General features: G+C 46.9%; 1 protein-coding gene across 2 annotated transcripts in view; it reads left to right on the top strand.

Annotated features, from left to right (window-relative positions):
• Fntb (farnesyltransferase, CAAX box, beta) overlaps positions 1–17787 on the top strand; it is an 85285-nt gene that overhangs the window by 53586 nt on the left and 13912 nt on the right. For both annotated transcript variants that reach the window (XM_032907975.1, XM_032907974.1), the window contains 2 exons: positions 8577–8706; positions 11760–11892. In XM_032907975.1, the coding sequence (XP_032763866.1) occupies positions 8577–8706; positions 11760–11892 (263 nt within the window). The remainder of the gene's footprint in view (positions 1–8576; positions 8707–11759; positions 11893–17787) is intronic.

Below are 17787 nucleotides of genomic sequence, written 5' to 3' on the forward strand. Positions count from 1 at the left end.
TTGCTATGCCCGAGTACGTGAGATTACCTTTAGACTTCCATTAATGTTATATTATAGTTTATATTGGCACAGATCTAAAGCTTTGGTGAGTAGCATTGGTTAGAGTCTAAATTGATTAAAGCAGTTTGGCAATATCTCAAAACACTCTTGCTTATGAAACCCAGGAACCTCACTTCTACAGAAACTCACCCACGTGCATTAAAGAGACAAAGACTTGTTTATAAGAACAAAAAACTGGAAACAGGACTGGGTGTGGTGGCCCTCAGTACCCACACTGTAATCATAGCATTCAGGAAGCTGGGGAAACAAAAGGCACATCTATATGCATCTGTGTGTACAATCTGTTTTTATTGAAATAGTACTTTACCACCATGTAATAAAATGTAGTACAATGACATTACATATGTACAGATGATATGCTGTAGTCATATTTTTTATATAACTTTCATTTTCCTGGAATTAATGTATTTATCAGGAATTCTCCAGATTCTCTGCCAGTACTACAAAGTTATTCTTCATACAGTCAGATATTTCAAATAATATTTTCTTTTGTGTATTTGCACATATGCATGCGTGTTTATTTGTGAGTGTGTATACATGTGTGTGTATGTGTTTGAGTGTGTGTGTGCATGTGTGCGTGTGAGTGTCTTGTGAGTTTGTGTGTGTGTGTATGTGAGTGTGAGTGAGTGTGTGTCTCTGCGTGTGAGTGTGTGTGTTTGAGTGTGTGTGTGTTTGAGTGTGCGTACGTGTGTGTGAGTGTGTGTGTGTGTGTATTCTGGATAATCCGCCCCCCCAGCCTTCACCCTCTGCTTTAGATGTAGACAGATTGCTCTCAGCTTGGTGCACAGCAGGCATCTAGAAGCTTCCTTCCAGCATGAAATTTACTTCATTTTTCTGCTTTGTTAGAACCCTGTTTTATTATTATTATTCATTTTAATAAAGCATAATATTCCCAAAGTTCTCAGAAAAGGACCCCTAGGAAATGCACTTTTAAGATCCCGCACATACCTTTATTTGCCAGCCTGCTTGGTGGGCTGTGTGGTTGGAGAGTAGTAAGTTGGCAGTGGTGTAGACTGTATTTGTCTGAATTCTATAAGCGTGGCTTCACTGCCTTCCGACTTTCCATGTCATCGTCAGTGAATCTGATTTTCACAGTAACTAACAATCTTTGAGGATTGTGAGAAAGACAGTGGTGCTTTGGGACTGAAACTGGGCATTCCCTGGATTTGGTTCTTTTTAGTGCTCTGTTTCTCAGTTGAGATGTCCCATCTTTTTATGCCTTCCCAGTATGCTTTTCATCACTTCCTGTGGCAAATAGGTATTATGTCTGCTTAGAAACCCTTGGGTGAGCCAGGTGCAGTAGCATGTGCTGGTCCCTACTGCCAGTCTGGGCAACAAAGTCTTAAATGGGTGGTATGTTTATGGGGGGGGGGTGTGGGGGGTGTGGGGTGGGGCTCAGTAATTAAGAACACTGCTCTTCTAGAGGTCCTGGGTACTGTTCCCAGCAACCCCATAGCAGCTCACAGCTGTCTGTAACTTGATTTCTGGGGGATCCAATGTCCTCTAATGGCCTGCATGGGCATGTGGTATGCATGTGGTGTGCAGGCATGCATGTTAGGCAAACACCCATACATGTAGAATAAAATAATCATAAATATTAAAAACCATGTGTAGGCCTTTTCAGCATGTGAGTATCTTGAAATGGGCCTGTCTCATTTTCCTGGACGTTCGTGTATTGGACAGCTTTAGATGGCGGTTGGTGTGCTGTAGAGAATGGATTCTGTTAGATTGCCTCAAAGGATGCTTTTGTTTTTAGCAGACCAGCCACTTAGTCAGACTCACACTGTAAACTTCAAACAGTGCTCTGCCCTGCCGTGGGTGGCGGGCGGCTCAGATCTCAGATCGGTTTTGATTCCAAGCTGCTCGGTCTGCCCATCGTATGTGCTTTCAGCGTAGAAACTTGAGCTGAATTTGGGTTTTTCCATCTCTGACTCTCCTGGCTTGTCCTCACTTTCTAGTAGCCTGTTTCTTCCTGCTAAAGATGGAGGCTTCCTATTAGATTTAGCTGCCCTGTCTTGCCCGAAGACCCAGGCTGCCACTGCCACCACTAGGGTACTATGGCCGTCCCCTGGGCAAACCAAAAGGAAAAAAGAAAAGACAGATAGGGGGACCAGCTCTCTGCAGTTGTACAATGGCTCTAGTTTTAATGCCACATTGAACTCCCTGTGCCTTTTCTTAGTTGGCCAGGCCTAGGAGATGTTCTGAACTGAGTAAGAGTGTCCAGCCCAGTCTTCAAGAGGACTTACTGGCAGGACCCTCACCAAATATGGGGATCTGACGGAGCCAGTCTATTTACAACTAGCTTTGTGCCTTGGACACATTATTTCATTTCTTTGTGTCGAATGATGGGATGCTAAATTGTATACACATCTGGAACACACCAGATTCAAGTGCGTTAACCTGTGGTGGTAACCATAGTGCCTGCTACCATGCCAGGTCATCCAGATGCCCAGTCCCCTGGGCAGTTTGTTTTGTTTACTCTGTCTGTCATCGCCTGACCTCCTTTGCTGGTGCTGTTTGGAGACTTCCTGATGATGAGTCTTGGTGTGGATCAGTTTCCCCTGTACTAGGCACTCAGCAGGACCAAGAAATCACATTGCAGAATTTCCTTGGCAACTTCTTTATTTTTATTTTTGAAACAAGGTCTCAGTGTGAATCCAAGGCTGACTGGTACTACCGGCCAGCCATCTTGCCTTGGTTTCCTGAGTGCTAGCATTATAGGCATGTGCCAGCATAACTCCGCATGTTTCTTTTACAGCAGCCTTTATAGGAGTATTAACCTCATTTTAAAAGACTCCTATCAAATTTGTTCTTGGGGGGCTGGAGAGATGTCTCAGTGGTTAAGAGCACTGACTGTTCTTCCAGAGGTCCTGAGTTCAAATCCCAGAAACCACATGGTGGCTCACAACCATCTGGAATTCCAGTTCCAGGGGACCTGACTCCCTTTTCTGTCCTCCATGTGGGCTGCACATAGTATTCAAACATACATGCAGGCAAAACATAAATACACACACACACAGACACACACACACACACACACACACACACACACACACACACACACACACACACACAAATAAAACTTTAAAGCATAAAAATACAACTTTCAGCAGTTTTCTTCCGTTCCCAGCATGTCTCTTCCACCTTGCCTGTGAGGCCGGGTCTTTCTTCCACATGGAGATGAGCTCACATATCTGGTGCCTAACAACTCTGCTCATGCTGTACCGGATATGGAAGCTGACGAGAGCCTGTAAACTGTGCTGTGCTGTTTTTCAGGGAATTCTCACATGTCAGTATCTGAAGGGCTTTGTTCTTGAGCTTTCAAATTCCTGCCTTGGATGTGAAGCTTGAAGGGAAAAGGTGAGGTGTTTGTGCTGCGTGGTGGCCTCCCACGGATCCCGCCTGCTGTCTGCTGTGGAAGCTGGGATTCAGCACCCCCCTCCTCTTTTGGTAGAAGTGTAGATTTTAGAGATAGGTAGGTAGATAGATAGATAGATAGATAGATAGATAGATAGATAGATAGATAGATAGATAGATGGATAGACAGACAGACAGACAGCTAGACAGACAGACAGACAGGGAGAGACGGGGAGAGAGACAGAGGGAGACATAGAGGAAGTAGGAGGGAGAGGAGAGGAGAGGAGAAAGTAGAGAAACAGGAAGAAGGAGGGAGAGAGGGTGGAGAGTGGGCCTGGCATGGGATTTTGAAACCTCAAAGCCTACCCCCTGTGACACACTTACTCAAGAAGGCCATACCTCCTAATCCTTCTCAAATAGTGCCACGCCCTGGTGACTAAACATTCATATTTGAGCCTAAGGCAGCCATTCTTATTCAAACCACCATAATTTTCAAGCTTGGTCTTGCTCTTGGCTGCTGCTTCTGTCCCACTGTCCCAGAACTGAGGAAGGTTTCTCTAACCACTCCTTTAGGTGGTCTTAGCCTCTGTGCTGGTCATCAGCTTTTAGGATTTTGTTGTTGCTAACCTGTGTTCCTGTTGTCTCCTGCTGTCTTTACCCTGGCTATTTATGCCATTTAAACCCCCTTCCTTCTTTTTATTGGGCTCTAGCATTCTGTCCTTTGTGTTGTCCATTATGTGTGTTTGTGGCTGTAGCTGTGTTGAAGACGGGGGCATAGGCAGCCCAAGCTGGATTTGAACTTACTTTTTCAGTTGAGGCTGTCATGAACTTCGATTTTCTTCCATCTATCAGTGCTGGGATTGCAGGCATGTGCCATCATGGTCATTTCCTAAGAGTTTTAGTACCTGAAAAAAAGCAAGGTCAGAGAGGGTGTACATGTGTTCCTGTTTGTATAAAACCAGAACACAGTCTGTAGTATATGTGTGTGGTGTGTGTGTGTTAGTGTGTGTGTGTACAGTGTATGTGTGTGCATGTGCATGTGTGTGGAGTATATGGGTGGGGTGTGTGTGCATGTAGTGTATGTGTGTACTGTGTGTGTGTGCTGTGTGTATGTGTATGTGTATATAGTATATGTGTATGTCTGTAATATGTGGAGTGTGTGTGTGTGTGTGTGTGTAGTATGTGTGACATGTGAGAAAGAGACACAGAGACAGACACAGAGACAGACTGAGGCACAGAGACTGATAGGCCACTGCTGGTAATGGGAACTGGGGTGGAGAATGGGCAGGAAGCTGCTTTTCAGTGTTTATTCTTTCATGCTCTTAGAAGTAGAAACTTTCACTATTGCCTTTTCAACTGAAGCAAAGATTAGTTTAACAAAGAAAGGAACTCGATCTCCCTTGCAGACTCTTCACTCATCTTACTTTTCAAACATGAATGCTTTCTCTAGTCCAAGCAGCCGGGTGCACTGGCAATCTAAAATGAGGCTGTGTTTGGGTGGTGATGGAGGAAGAAGGACAGACAGACAAGAGCAGTCTGCTCCGAGCATGCAGCTGAGTTCAGACTCTGCACACTGGTTTCCCTAAGCCTGAGTTTCTCAGAAGAAAGCTGGTGAGCTCTCCAGGCTCCAGGCCTCTATGAGGAGGGACTTGGAGGTCCTGTCAGCTTCTGGATGAGGGCCTGCCTGTTCACCTGTGCTGTTCCACTGCAACAAAGAAGAGTGACATTAGGAAATGCACCGTGGCAGTGTCACTTAAAAATGCATTTAAAATTCAGGGCCAGGGCCAGACTGGATTCAACCCCCAGCACACATCCAGGTATGCACAAGCACACACACAGACCTTAAAATCATTTCATAGATAAAACATGTTTGTTATAGGTAGGCAAAGAAGAAAATCTAACTAATCTACCACCATGATGTAACCACTTCTAGTTTCATTTCCTGGAGTTGTGATAAAGTATCCTTAAGAAATCAGTTCGTGGGGGTTGTTTTACTTTGAGAGTCTAGGACACATCATGGAGCAGACGTAAGCAGAGGGAATAGGAACTCGCTATGCAGGACAGAGAGAGATGAGCGCATGCGTGCTCACGAGTGCCCAGCCCACTTGCCATCCTTACACAGTTCATGACCTAAACCCAGGACATGGTGCTGCCCTCAGTGGGCTGAGTATTCCCACATCAGTTAACACAATCAAGACAGTCGCCCACAGACATGCCCCCCATAGGCCAGCCTCATCTAGACAGTCCTTCATTGACACTGTCTTTCCCAGTGATTCTACATTGTGTCCAGTTGACAACTGAGAGTAACCATTATACATTTTTGGTTGTTGCTTTTGTCTCTTGAGACAGGGCCTCACTGTGTAACCCTGACTGACCTGAAACTCACAAAGATCCACTTGCCTCTGCCTCCCCAGTGCTGGGACCAACAGCATGTGCCACCATGCCCAGCCTCACACTAATTTTTATTATATTCTTCCAGAGTGCTGGAGATTCAGTCACATAGCACACTGTTGTTTTCCAGCATCCATGTAATAAGGGAAGCATTTTCATAACTGTAGCGCTCCTTCGTGAGCAGTGAAGACTGCGGTAAGATGCACTGTGCTGTATGGCTCAGCCTCCCTCACACATCTGCACTTCTCAGTTGGTCTGACACTCTGCTCTCCAATATGGGGTTGTAGCAAACATGCTTACCGTGTGCCCCTTGGACACTAATAGCTACTTTGTAAGATCAGTTCCTAGGAGTGGCCCTGTCCTGCTGACCCACAGATTATTCGTGGGCTGGGGAGGTGGCAGTAGATACAACACTTGCTGTGCAGGCAAGAAGACCAGAGTTCATCCCGTCTGAGCTATGTAAACTCTGGGCGGTCATGGTGGCTGCCTGGAATCCCAGCACTTGGGTCACAGAAATGGGGCATTTCCTGGGCAAGCCTGCTAGCGTGACTAGCCAGAATCAGTGAGCTGCAAGTTCAACAAGAAACTACCTCTGACTGGGTGATAGTGGCCTACGCTTTTAATCCCAGCACTCAGCAGGGGGATCTCAGTGAGTTTGAGGCCAGCCTCATTTCCAGATTGAATTCTTGGACAGCCAGGGCTACCCAGAAAAATTCTGTCTTGAATATGGCCCCTCACTCCGCCCCCCTGCTCCCTCCTCCCACCTCTGCAAAAAAGAGATTACTTTAATAAATAAATAGAGTCTTATATGTAGCTCTTGATGGACTGAAACTTGCTGTGTAGACCAGGCTGGCCAGTGGCTCAGAGATTAGTCCTAGGTGCTAGGACTAAAGGTGTGTGCTGCTTCACCTACCTCAGATATTTTAAGTATATAGAAAATTCTAAGATTTAAAAACAAAGCTTATTTTTGAGCAGTTAAAAGCTGGACACAGCCTTACACTTAGGGGGTTTATTGTTGGTGTTGTTGTTTATTTACTTGTTTGTTTGAGAGAGGATCTTACTCTGTAGTCTAGGTAATCCTCCTGCCTCAGTCTTACAAGTTCTGAAATTACAGCCCTGAGCCATCACACCCAAGTAGTTCTAGTCACTTGTAAAGCTGAGATAGGAGGGTCACTTGAGCATGCCTGGGCAACATAATTTGCAACAACATAACTAAAAAAAACTGTGTGAATGTGTGAATGTGCCTCTGTGTGTGTGTGTGTGTGTGTGTGTGTGTGTGTGTGTGTGTGTGTCTGTGTGTCTGTGTGTCTGTGTGTGTGTGTGTGTGTGTGTGTGTGTTCATTATAGAAACTTTGAGCCATGTAGAGCCTGGTAGTGTGAACCAGCTACTCCAGAGGCTAAAACAGGAGAATCCCAAATCTAGGTCTTGCCTGGGCTACAGTAATGCAAGTAATGCAAGGCCAGCCTGGGCAATTTAGGGAGACCTAGTTTGAAAAGCAAAAAGCAGGCTGAGGGGTATAGCGCAGTGGTAGAGTACTTGCCTAGCATGTAGAGCGCCCTGGTCTAATCTCCAGTACTACCAAAACAAATCAAGACAAACCAAACTGGGCTGGAGAGATGGCTCACTGGTTAAGAGCACTGACTGCTCTTCCAGAGGTCCTGAGTTCAGTTCCCAGCAACCACATGGTGGCTCACAACCATCTGTAATGAGATCTGATGCCCTCTTCTGGTGTGTCTGAAGACAGCTACAGTGTACTTACATATAATAAATAAATAAATCTTAAAAAAACAAAACAAAACATAAAACACCAGAGAACCCAAAAGCTGCAGCACACATCTGTATCCTAGCACTTGAGTGACGTAGAGGTCAGGCAAGACAGGGGGCTCAGGAAGTTCCTGGATAGCCTGGCTCCATGGAATCTGGTCTCCAACAGAAATGGGAAATAAGAGGGGTGGGGTACCTCAGTGGTAGAGCGCCTGCCTAGTGTGTGTGTAGTCCTGGGTTTGAGCTCCAGAGCTAGAGTTAAAAAGAGGAGACTAGACAAAAATAAAAAGGCATCCACCAATAAACTTTGTACTGGAAGATGGCCAGGAGTAGCAGTGATTCTTCTATTTTATTTTAACTTGATGAGTCTGCTACATATAGTACTTTGCAACTTTTCCACTATGAGCATTAACCAGTGCTACTATGTTTCTTATGTAAGTGGACAGTTTCTAAATTTCCAGGTCCTACTAGTTTTGTTTTCTAGGAAAAGGAATCTGCCAACTTTAATGGGTAAGGGGCCAGGGAGATAGTTCAGCCCATAAAGTGCTCTGTACAAGCAAGAGGGCCTGAACCGTACCCATGGGAAAAGCCAGACATACTCGTAATCCCAGCTCTGGGGAGATGGTTTGGGGATCCCTAAGACTCATTGGCAAAGACATCCTAGCCAAAAGTATGACTCCTCAGGTTCCAATGAGAGACTCTGTCTCAAAAAACAAAGCGGATGGCCCTCCTGAGAAACAGCACCCAAAGCTGGTTTCTGGCCTCTATACACATTCTTGCACGCCGCACACACACACACACACACACACACACACACACACACACACACACACACACACACACACACACACACAGAGCCAAGGTAATAAATCAGCACATTTCTACCCATGGTGCTGCATCCCATGATGTAATCAGAGCCGACTTATTCTCTGCCACCAGAACATGGACAGGGCGTTGTCCTCATCCCTGCACTCTCCCTGGTCCGCTTCTTTCATTCTCTCAGGTGCCAGAACTGGGAAGGCGGCATTGGCGGGGTGCCAGGGATGGAAGCCCACGGCGGCTACACCTTCTGTGGCTTGGCTGCGCTGGTGATCCTCAAGAAGGAGCGTTCTCTGAACCTGAAGAGCTTGCTAGTGAGTCGTTGTTGCACCATCTTCTCCCTGAGCCCAGGTTTGGTGATGTGACTCGATCTGGGACCACGGGGACGTCTGGTGACAGGCTGGGCTGGCTGAGCACAGATGAAGCTTCAGGTGTGGTTGCTGGTGTCAGCACAGCTGCCCTCGGTCTCAGCTCCCTTCTCTTACCTCTCCTCCTGCCTGCTTTGAAGGTTCTGAACAGACCCAGAGTGGACTTGAGTCCTCCACCATCTGGAATGAGCCAGAGTACCTTGCCCCTGTGCTCCCAAGAGGAATAGCAATGGACCCTTAGGATTCACTGTTACCGTGTGTTTTAGAATCTCCTAAGAAAAGAAGCTCTGAGAAGAGCTGTGAAGCATGTGAAGGCCAAGGATTTATTACCTGTGAAAATTCTGTATCTGCATTCCAGCGAGGACCCCAGGCAGAGCTGGAGAATTGCTACTAGGAGGTCTGGCCATCTCTTCTAGACCTCTTGGCCAGTGTTCAAAAGGCGGTCAGGTTAAGGGAAACCTAGGACATACAGAGAGAATATATTCCCCTTGTCTTTAGGGGGGTATTGCTCCCCTGGCTGTCATGAAAGCAAACCAGCGACAATAGACCTTCAGCTCTCTGAGAGCAGCTGCCAGGCCCTCATTGTTGAGCCATTATGAGCCCTCTAGAGCATTGCTTTTATATTTTGTGGTGTAACAAGCAGCGCTTTGCCCTCATTGCGAGAGAAAGCCTCTCACACAGCATGCGCTGTGAAGGTTCTGGATAGTTGATACAGAATGACCAGCTTTGTGGATACATTTTACAACGAGATCATCCGTAAGAGATGAAGTATAAAGTCTCATGTTGTCTTAGTCAGGGTTTCTACTGCTACAATGAAACACCATGACCAAGAAGCAAGCTGGGGAGGAAAGGGTTGATTCAGTTTATACTTCCATATTGCTGTTCATCACCAAAGAAGTCAGGACTGGAACTCATGCAGGGCAGGAACGTGGAGGCAGGAGCTGATGCAGAGGCCATGGAGGGAGGGGTGCTGCTTACTGGATTGGTTCCCCTGGCTTGCTCAGCATGCCTTCTTACAGAACCCAAGACCACCAGCCCAGGGATAGCACCATTCACAGTGGGCTGGGTCCTCCCCCCTTGATCACTAGTTGAGAAAATGCCTTACAGCTGGGTGTCATGGAGGCATTTCCTCGAGGGAAGCTCTAGCTTGTGTCTAGTTGACACACAAAGCCAGCTAGTACACACATTGTAGACAAATATGAGAAATATACTAGTGCATGCATAAGTTAAAATGTCAGCACTGTAGGCTTGAGCCTGCCTCTGCCTCTTAGCCAAAAATCCCCGGGAAAATGTTCTGATTGGTTTTAGCTGCACTGCCTCTTTTCCCTCTGGGAAGTAGGATGGTAATCCTTTCCTTAGGGTGAAAGAGGAAGACACATAAAAGGCCTGGTAGACAGTAGGTGCTCCATAAATGCCAGCCTTCCCTGGTAGACAGAAGGTGCTCCATAAATGCTAGCTTCCCCCCCCCCCCCGCCAGTGACTCCCTTTCCTTCCTTTGCTATAAACAACCAACATCTGAGCCAGGCAGTGACGCGCACACCTTTACTCCTAGCACAGGAGGCAGAGACAGGCAGATCTCTGAGTTTAAGGCCAGCCTGGTCTACAGAGAGAGTTCCAGAAGACCCAGGGTTACACAGAGAAACTGTATCTTGAAAAACAAGAGAGAAGTGGGAGAGGAGGTGGCTTTGATTTCTTATATCCCAGGAAGCGGAGCCAACCCCTGGCTCTAGGCGCTGGAACAAATGCATGGCTTGAACCTACTCTCGTTTTGGGGTGAGCCAAAGCTCGGAGTGACTGTCCCCACCCCTACCCTTGAGTGTTTAGCTCCGTCGTTAAATAGCAGTTCCTGAAGGTTCATTCAAGACGGACTAGAGAGGTGTTACCACCTAAACCCACAGGTTTTTGTGTTTTAAGCATCTGAGACTGACTTTTGTGCTGCTGTGATCAGGGACATATTCTAACTGCATTCTTTTTAGGGGAAGTCCAGGCTTCCCTCTGAAGAGTCCCTTGTGTGTGCGTTCAGGAACTCAGGCTAGGAGGGCTCCAGATTCTGGGCATAGGCCACTCGTTCCCTTTCAGTCCAGTGGTGCAGCTCTGTGGCCTCAGGCTGAGCAGGAAGAGAGCATTGTATCTGCTCAGCCAGTTGGTTCTGCTCATCCCTCCAAGGCTATCTTGATGGAGCATGTTTAGAAAATGCAGAGATAAGCCAGGAGCCATGGCATCAGGTGTGCCCAGTGCATGACAAGTGCCAGTTTATTGCTTCAGCCCCAGTTTATTGTATCCCCCCAAGAACACTGGAGGCTAGGCCAGGAAGTTATCATTTGGTAGTGAGGCTCAATGGCTCAACCTTCATCCTGGTAGGGGCTTGCAGATGTCGAGTGAATGTCCTCAGGTACCAGGTAAAGGCTGGACTAGCTTGATGTCATCTGATGACATTAGCCCAACACTTCCCTCCTCTGCTTTGAACAAACTCCCCTGAGAAGTGATGAGAAGAGACAAGTGGTCTTGCCTGAGTTTTCTGACCCAAGCTGTGTTTAAAAGACGTTTGCAGACCTCCCACACCAGCGTGGCCTCTGCACTCAACACCTGCTTCCGTTTGGGCCTAAGCAAAGGTAGTTGTCAGGGTAGTGGGGACAGGAGAGGGCAATGGGTTATATGTAACATGACGCTAGAGGAGAGGAAGAAAACAAGCCTGGGATGACAGGAAATAGCAATGAAGGAGACTAAAAAGATATATGTGTGTATATATATATATATATATTACATATATAATACATTATAATACATATATAATGTGTGTGCATATATAATGTATATGTATATATCACACACACACAAATCTAACAATGAAGAAACCTTTTACTTTTTATGCTAAGTGAAAAGTGGGGAAGGGGAGGAGAGGAAGCGAAGCTGGAACCCCAGACATTGTCCCACCGAGTGAGTAGCCCTTGGAGCTGTACATCTTTGGCTCACACCGCCTCTCCTGTGGTCTTTCTCAGCAATGGGTGACAAGCCGGCAGATGCGGTTCGAAGGAGGATTTCAGGGCCGCTGCAACAAGCTGGTGGACGGCTGCTACTCCTTCTGGCAGGCAGGGCTTCTGCCCCTGCTGCACCGGGCGCTCCACGCTCAAGGTGAGTCCACACTGCTGCTGGGGCCAGAAGAGGAGCCCCCGGTGTGTTACTACCCAGTGCTGCTGAGCGGAGTTTGAAAGAAAACCCGGCTGCCTGGGGTTTTGAGAGCTGATATGGAGCCTCCCACCTTGGGGCTGTCTGAGCAGAATACTGTTCAGTTCCCATGGTTTCAGATCACTCACTGCTGCCTCAGCCTTCTGGGGCAGGATGACCTTCCCCTGAGCCACTCCCTGTTATCTGAGGGGAGCATCCCCACCCTGCCCTGGGCCCCACAGTGACTGGAGCTGCCACCCCAGTTGGCATGATGCCTCAGCCTCGATTGCAGAGCCATTGGTCATGTCCGAATGGTGACAGGACAGGCAGGTATGAAAAGGGGCAGAGAGCCAGAACCTATGAGGAAAGACTCACCCGCTCTGACTGAGCACATGTCACCATCAGAAATGTGCTCATTTGGGGTCAGTAAGATGCCCGGTGGGTAAAGGCTTCTGCTGGCAAGTCTGATGACCTGGGTTCAATCCCAGGGACTTACAGGGTGGAAACAGAACTGACTCCCATGAGTTGTCCCTCCTCCACATGTGATCCCCTCCCATGCAAAATAAATAAACAAATAGAATGTTGGTTTTTTAAGAAATGTTTTGACTGCCACTGCTTGCGTCAGTGGTTTTGTTTCGTTTGGCAGAACAGGGAGTTGAAACTAAGGACCTCATGCATGCAAGACAAGTGTCCTGCCACTGAGCTGCAACCCACCCCTAGAAATGTTTCATTTTAAAGTCAGTGAGTTGACCTATGACTGCGCTTCCTTGAGCAGCTAGTTCCTTCTGAGGAGACTCCACAAAGCATGCAAGGCAGCGAGCAAAGACTCCATCGGTCCCGTTTCTCAGTACTGTCTGATCCTGTGCTCATGCTTGGCTGTGAGCATGGGGTTCGGGTGGGAGGGGAGGCACGGCCACCCCGCTGGCTTCCAATCTGTTCCTGCAGGGAGATCCCTTGGCCCAGGGGGAGACTTTTCCTGTGGTCTCAGCTGGGTGGCTAATAGCTCAGATGTAAAAGATGAGATTCTTTCCTGCCACGCCCACACCTAAGCTTCTTTGCCCAACTCTCTGAACCCTAAGCTTTAATCCCTTAATCTCTCTGAACTTGTCTAGTTGTAGATGCTTTTGATACTGAATAAAAGCTCACAGAGGCCCTGTCCTCCCTTCCCAGCCTGGGGCCATAGGATTTAGACCTCAGAATACTGAGGGACAGAAAAGCCAGGCTCTGACTTGATCCTAAGTTGGACTGTCAGAAAGTCCCCAGAGCAGCAGTTCTCAACCTGTGGGTCAAGACCCCTTCGGGGTTGAATGACCCCATCACAGAGGTCATATATCAGATACCCTGCATATCAGATATTTACATCATGATTCATAACAGTAGCTAAATTACAGTTCTGAAGTAGCAACAAGATAACTGTATGGTTGGGGGGTCCCTGCACCATGAGGAACTGTGTTGAAGGTCGCAGTGTGTGAAAGGTTGAGGGCCGCCGGCCCAGAGGCTGTTTTTTCTGAAGAAATGAGTTGAGGTTTGGTGAGCTGGCTTGTAGAAGAAGCCACAGACGTTGCTTTTTTCCAGAATGGCGGCTCCATTAGCAGCAGCAGAGATTTCCCAAGCATTCACTGTGACACAGTATCTCACTTACGCTTTCTCACCTGATTCCCAAACAGCCCCATGATATCAAGACTTGGTATTTCCATTTTCAGAGGAGACAAAGTAAACGCAGTTGAGACTTGCTTTGTAAACTGACTGTAACAGTGTGGTCGGCAGGCAAATGCAGCCCTGCCTGCATTACTGTAGATGAACACCAGTCCCATCCTCACACATACCCATATAGCTTGCTTCTAGCTAACAGAGTGTTAGATGGGAGTGCTGGGTTACACCTCTAATCCCAGCACTTAGAGGCAAGAGCACTCTGAGTTCGAGGCCAGTCTGGGCTACTTAGTGAATTCCAGGGTAGTCAGGGCTACAACAGAGAACTCTATTTCAAGAAACAAAATTGAAACAAAGTAATGCAGGGGCGGGAGAGATGGCTCACTGGTTAAGAGCATGAGCAGCTCTGACAGAAGACATGAGTTCAGATCCCAGACCCACACTGGTTAGCTTAAACTACTTAACTCCAGCTCCGGGGGACCGGACTCCCGTAGATCTCTGAGTTGGAGGCCACTCCTAGGAACTGACCTTACAAAGTAGCTATTAGTGTCCAAGGGGCACACAGTAAGCATGTTTGCTACAACCCCATATTGGAGAGCAGAGTGTCAGACCAACTGAGAAGTGCAGATGTGTGAGGGAGGCTGAGCCATACAGCACAGTGCATCTTACCGCAGTCTTCACTGCTCACGAAGGAGCGCTACAGTTATGAAAATGCTTCCCTTATTACATGGATGCTGGAAAACAACAGTGTGCTATGTGACTGAATCTCCAGCACTCTGGAAGAATATAATAAAAATTAGTGTGAGGCTGGGCATGGTGGCACATGCTGTTGGTCCCAGCACTGGGGAGGCAGAAGACGGGCACTTTATCCTGCTAGTGGACTGCATGTAGGCATTTGATATGCATGTAGGGTAGTGTGCAAATGTCTGTTTACCTCATGAACACAGTTAAAGCTTTAACCTGGGCTGCACTGTCAGGGGTTCTGCAGAGATGTTAACTGAGGATGTGTAGGCTCTCGATGGCAAACAGAGTATCCACGGAAAGGTGAAGAGTTGCCCGGCCTGGTAACATGCACTCAGGAGGCAGAAGCAGAGTCAGGGAGAGCCAGATCTACACAGCAAGTTCCAGGACTGCACTGTGAGGCCCTCTCCCAACAAACAATCATGCGTGGGTGAACAGACAACTCGCTAGTTCTATGCAGTGGCTCTGTACAGAGAGCTCCCGGGATACAACATGAAGTATAAAAGGCCACACCCAAGGTAGTCTCGTGCATACCAGCTGGTGTCCAGTGGCTTTTCCTGGCAGCATTTCGGAACCCTCAACGATGGGTATTATTAAGGGAAGCAAACTACATCTTCTACTGTGCCCTTTAATTTTCTTTTAAAAAATTATATATACTATTACTTATATTTTAATTTTTTTTTAAAGATTTATTTTTATTTATATGAGTACCCTTCAGCTGTCTTCAGACACACAGAAGAGGGCATCGGATCCCATTACAGATGGTTGTGAGCCACCATGTGGTTGCTGGGAATTGAACTCAGGACCTCTGGAAGAGCCGTAGTGCTCTTAACCGCTGAGCCATCTCTCCAGCCCCCATATTTTAATTTTTAAAAATTATCTGTGAGTGTGCATGTGTGCTTGCGTGTGGTATGTGCATGAATGTGGGGCTCCGAGGGGTCAGGTTCCCTGGAGCTAGAGTTACAGATGACTTTCAGTCACCTGGCAGCGAGCGCTGCAACCAAACTCATTTCTCCTGCAGGGCAGTACTTCCTCTCAGCCCCTGAGCCGTCTCTCCTTTAAAGTAAATGTGTTTAAAAACAATTTTTTTTTTTTATGTTTAGATGTTGGATATTGAGCCCAAGACCTACTACGCATTTACTACCACTGAGTTATATCCATAAACTTAAAATAAATGTTTATGCATTCTTTGTTTGCAGTACTGAGGGTAGAACCCAGGGCCTCATCCATAGTAGTCTAGACTCTACCATTGAACTGTATCTCTAGCCGTGCAGTGTATCTCTAGCCGTGTCATTACCTTTAAAACTGCATTTGTCGGGCTGGAGAGGCGGCTCAGTGGTTAAGGCCTGGCTGCCCTTCCAGAGGACACAGACTCATTTGGTACCCAGCAGCCACGTGGTGGCTCACAGTCATCTGTGACTCCAGTTCCAGGTGGTCTGATTCCTTCTCTACCTCTGAGGACACCAGGCACCGGGTATGCTCATGGTAAGCATACATATATGTAGGCAAAACACTCAAACACATGAAATAAAAATAAATCTAATACATATATTTGCAGCTGAGAGGAGAGCTCAGTGGTAGAGGGGTTTCCTAGCGTGTGAGCCCTGAGTTTGCGGCCCAGCACTGCTGTGGTGGAGGAGGCGGTGATCTTATTCCTAATTGAAAAAGGAAAGGCTCAGCACAGTGAAGCACGGGGTTCAAGCTGTCACCTGACTCAGCTGGTGACTATGGTAGCTCCTGCCAACGATTGTCTGCCGTGTGCTGAAGGAAGAGTCTGAGAATGAGTTATTAGTCGTAGACAGCGTATCCAATGGTAGCAGCTGGAGAGACGCTCAACGTTGGGAGCCCTTGCTGCTGCTGCTCTCTCAGGGGACCTGAGCACCCACGATAGGTGGCTCAAAACCATCTAAAACTCCCGCTCTGGGGGGATTGGATGCCTCAGGCCTTTGAAGGTCTGTGCACTGACATCCACATTGCCACCCAGACAAACACACACACACACACACACACACACACACACATAATTTTAATAAATAAGGGCTGAAGAGGTGGCTCGGCAGTTAAAAACACTGGTTGCTTTTTCAGAGGACCCAGGTTCAATTCCCAGCACCCACATAACAGCTCAGCACTGTCTGTAACTCCAGTTCCAGGGATCCAGTACCCTCACACACATACACTCAGGCAAAACCATCAATGAAACAAGGAAGCAGCCTGAACCGGGCGGTGCTGCGCATGCTTTAATCCCAGCACCGAGGACAGAGACAGGCGGATCTCTGAGTTTGAGGCCAGCCTCTTTCCAAGCCCTGTCTCAAAAAACCAACCAAAACAAACAAACAAACAAACAAACAAACAAAAAGCAAGCAGCCTGTGAGCTTCGATGGCCTGCAGGGCAAACATTGCTATCAATGTGGTCCAGCACGAAATCCTAAACTCTGCTAAGCTATTAATAATTTTTAAAAGTTTTGGTGATGTTTCTTTTCTTGGAACTCAATTTTGCAGTTCTAGAGTGCAAACTTGTAGATGACAGCGTAGTGTCACCGTATCAAAAGGTTGGGAACAGCTAATGGTAGATGTGTTTCTTGGTGTGTTCTTAGGGACATACCCTAGGCCTTGTCTACCTGTTGGATTGAGCTCACGCAGCTGCAGGTCTCAGCTGTAATGTGGAAAGACTCTTGATTTTGTAGCTAAAGGAACCTTTGAAATCCAAAATGACATTACGACAGGGATCTCCAAAAAGGACATTGTAATGGGAGTCTCTAACTGCTGGAGAGGTGTAAATGGTACACCTCTGACCTCCATGTTGCTACCATCCAGTAACCACCTTGTCCTTCATCTTGCCATGATCCATGTGTGCTGGCATTTAAGGTCCCTAAGGAGTTCTTGGGAGGATTCATGAACTCTGAGCTTTTGGACTTCAGTGAAACATTGTGATTTTAGCTTAGGCTATCATCTGCCCCAGGATGACAGTCATTGTTATGGGACATGACATGAGGGCACACTATGTACAGCTCTACTGCACTTATCCTAAAGTTTAATAAAAACTCTTGTAAACACAATAGCCTTGCAGAGATGAGCTTCACACGCTCTACACTTGAGCCATTTTTTAAAGTCTACAATTCAGTGTTTTCATAATTAGACTACCTGTATCACAATCAATTTAGAACATTTTCTATACTTTCTGCTCCAAATACATACCAACAAATAAGATTTTTAGAGCAAAGATAATAACAAAGAAAATAACAATAGTATGATTATAACTGGAGTATCAACTTTTTTTTTTTTTGATTCTTTTTTTTTTTTTTTTTGATTCTTTTTTGGAGCTGGGGACCCAACAGGGCCTTTGCGCTTGCTAGGCAGCGCTCTACCACTGAGCCAAGTCCCCAACCCCTCAACTTTATTTTAAACTCTTACAACAAATGGGCAAAAAGGAGACAGTTCGGCTCAGCTGTGGTAAAGGTGAGTACAGTTTAA

Source organism: Rattus rattus, chromosome 7 (assembly GCF_011064425.1).
Source record: "Rattus rattus isolate New Zealand chromosome 7, Rrattus_CSIRO_v1, whole genome shotgun sequence".
NCBI classification, from domain to species: domain Eukaryota; kingdom Metazoa; phylum Chordata; class Mammalia; order Rodentia; family Muridae; genus Rattus; species Rattus rattus.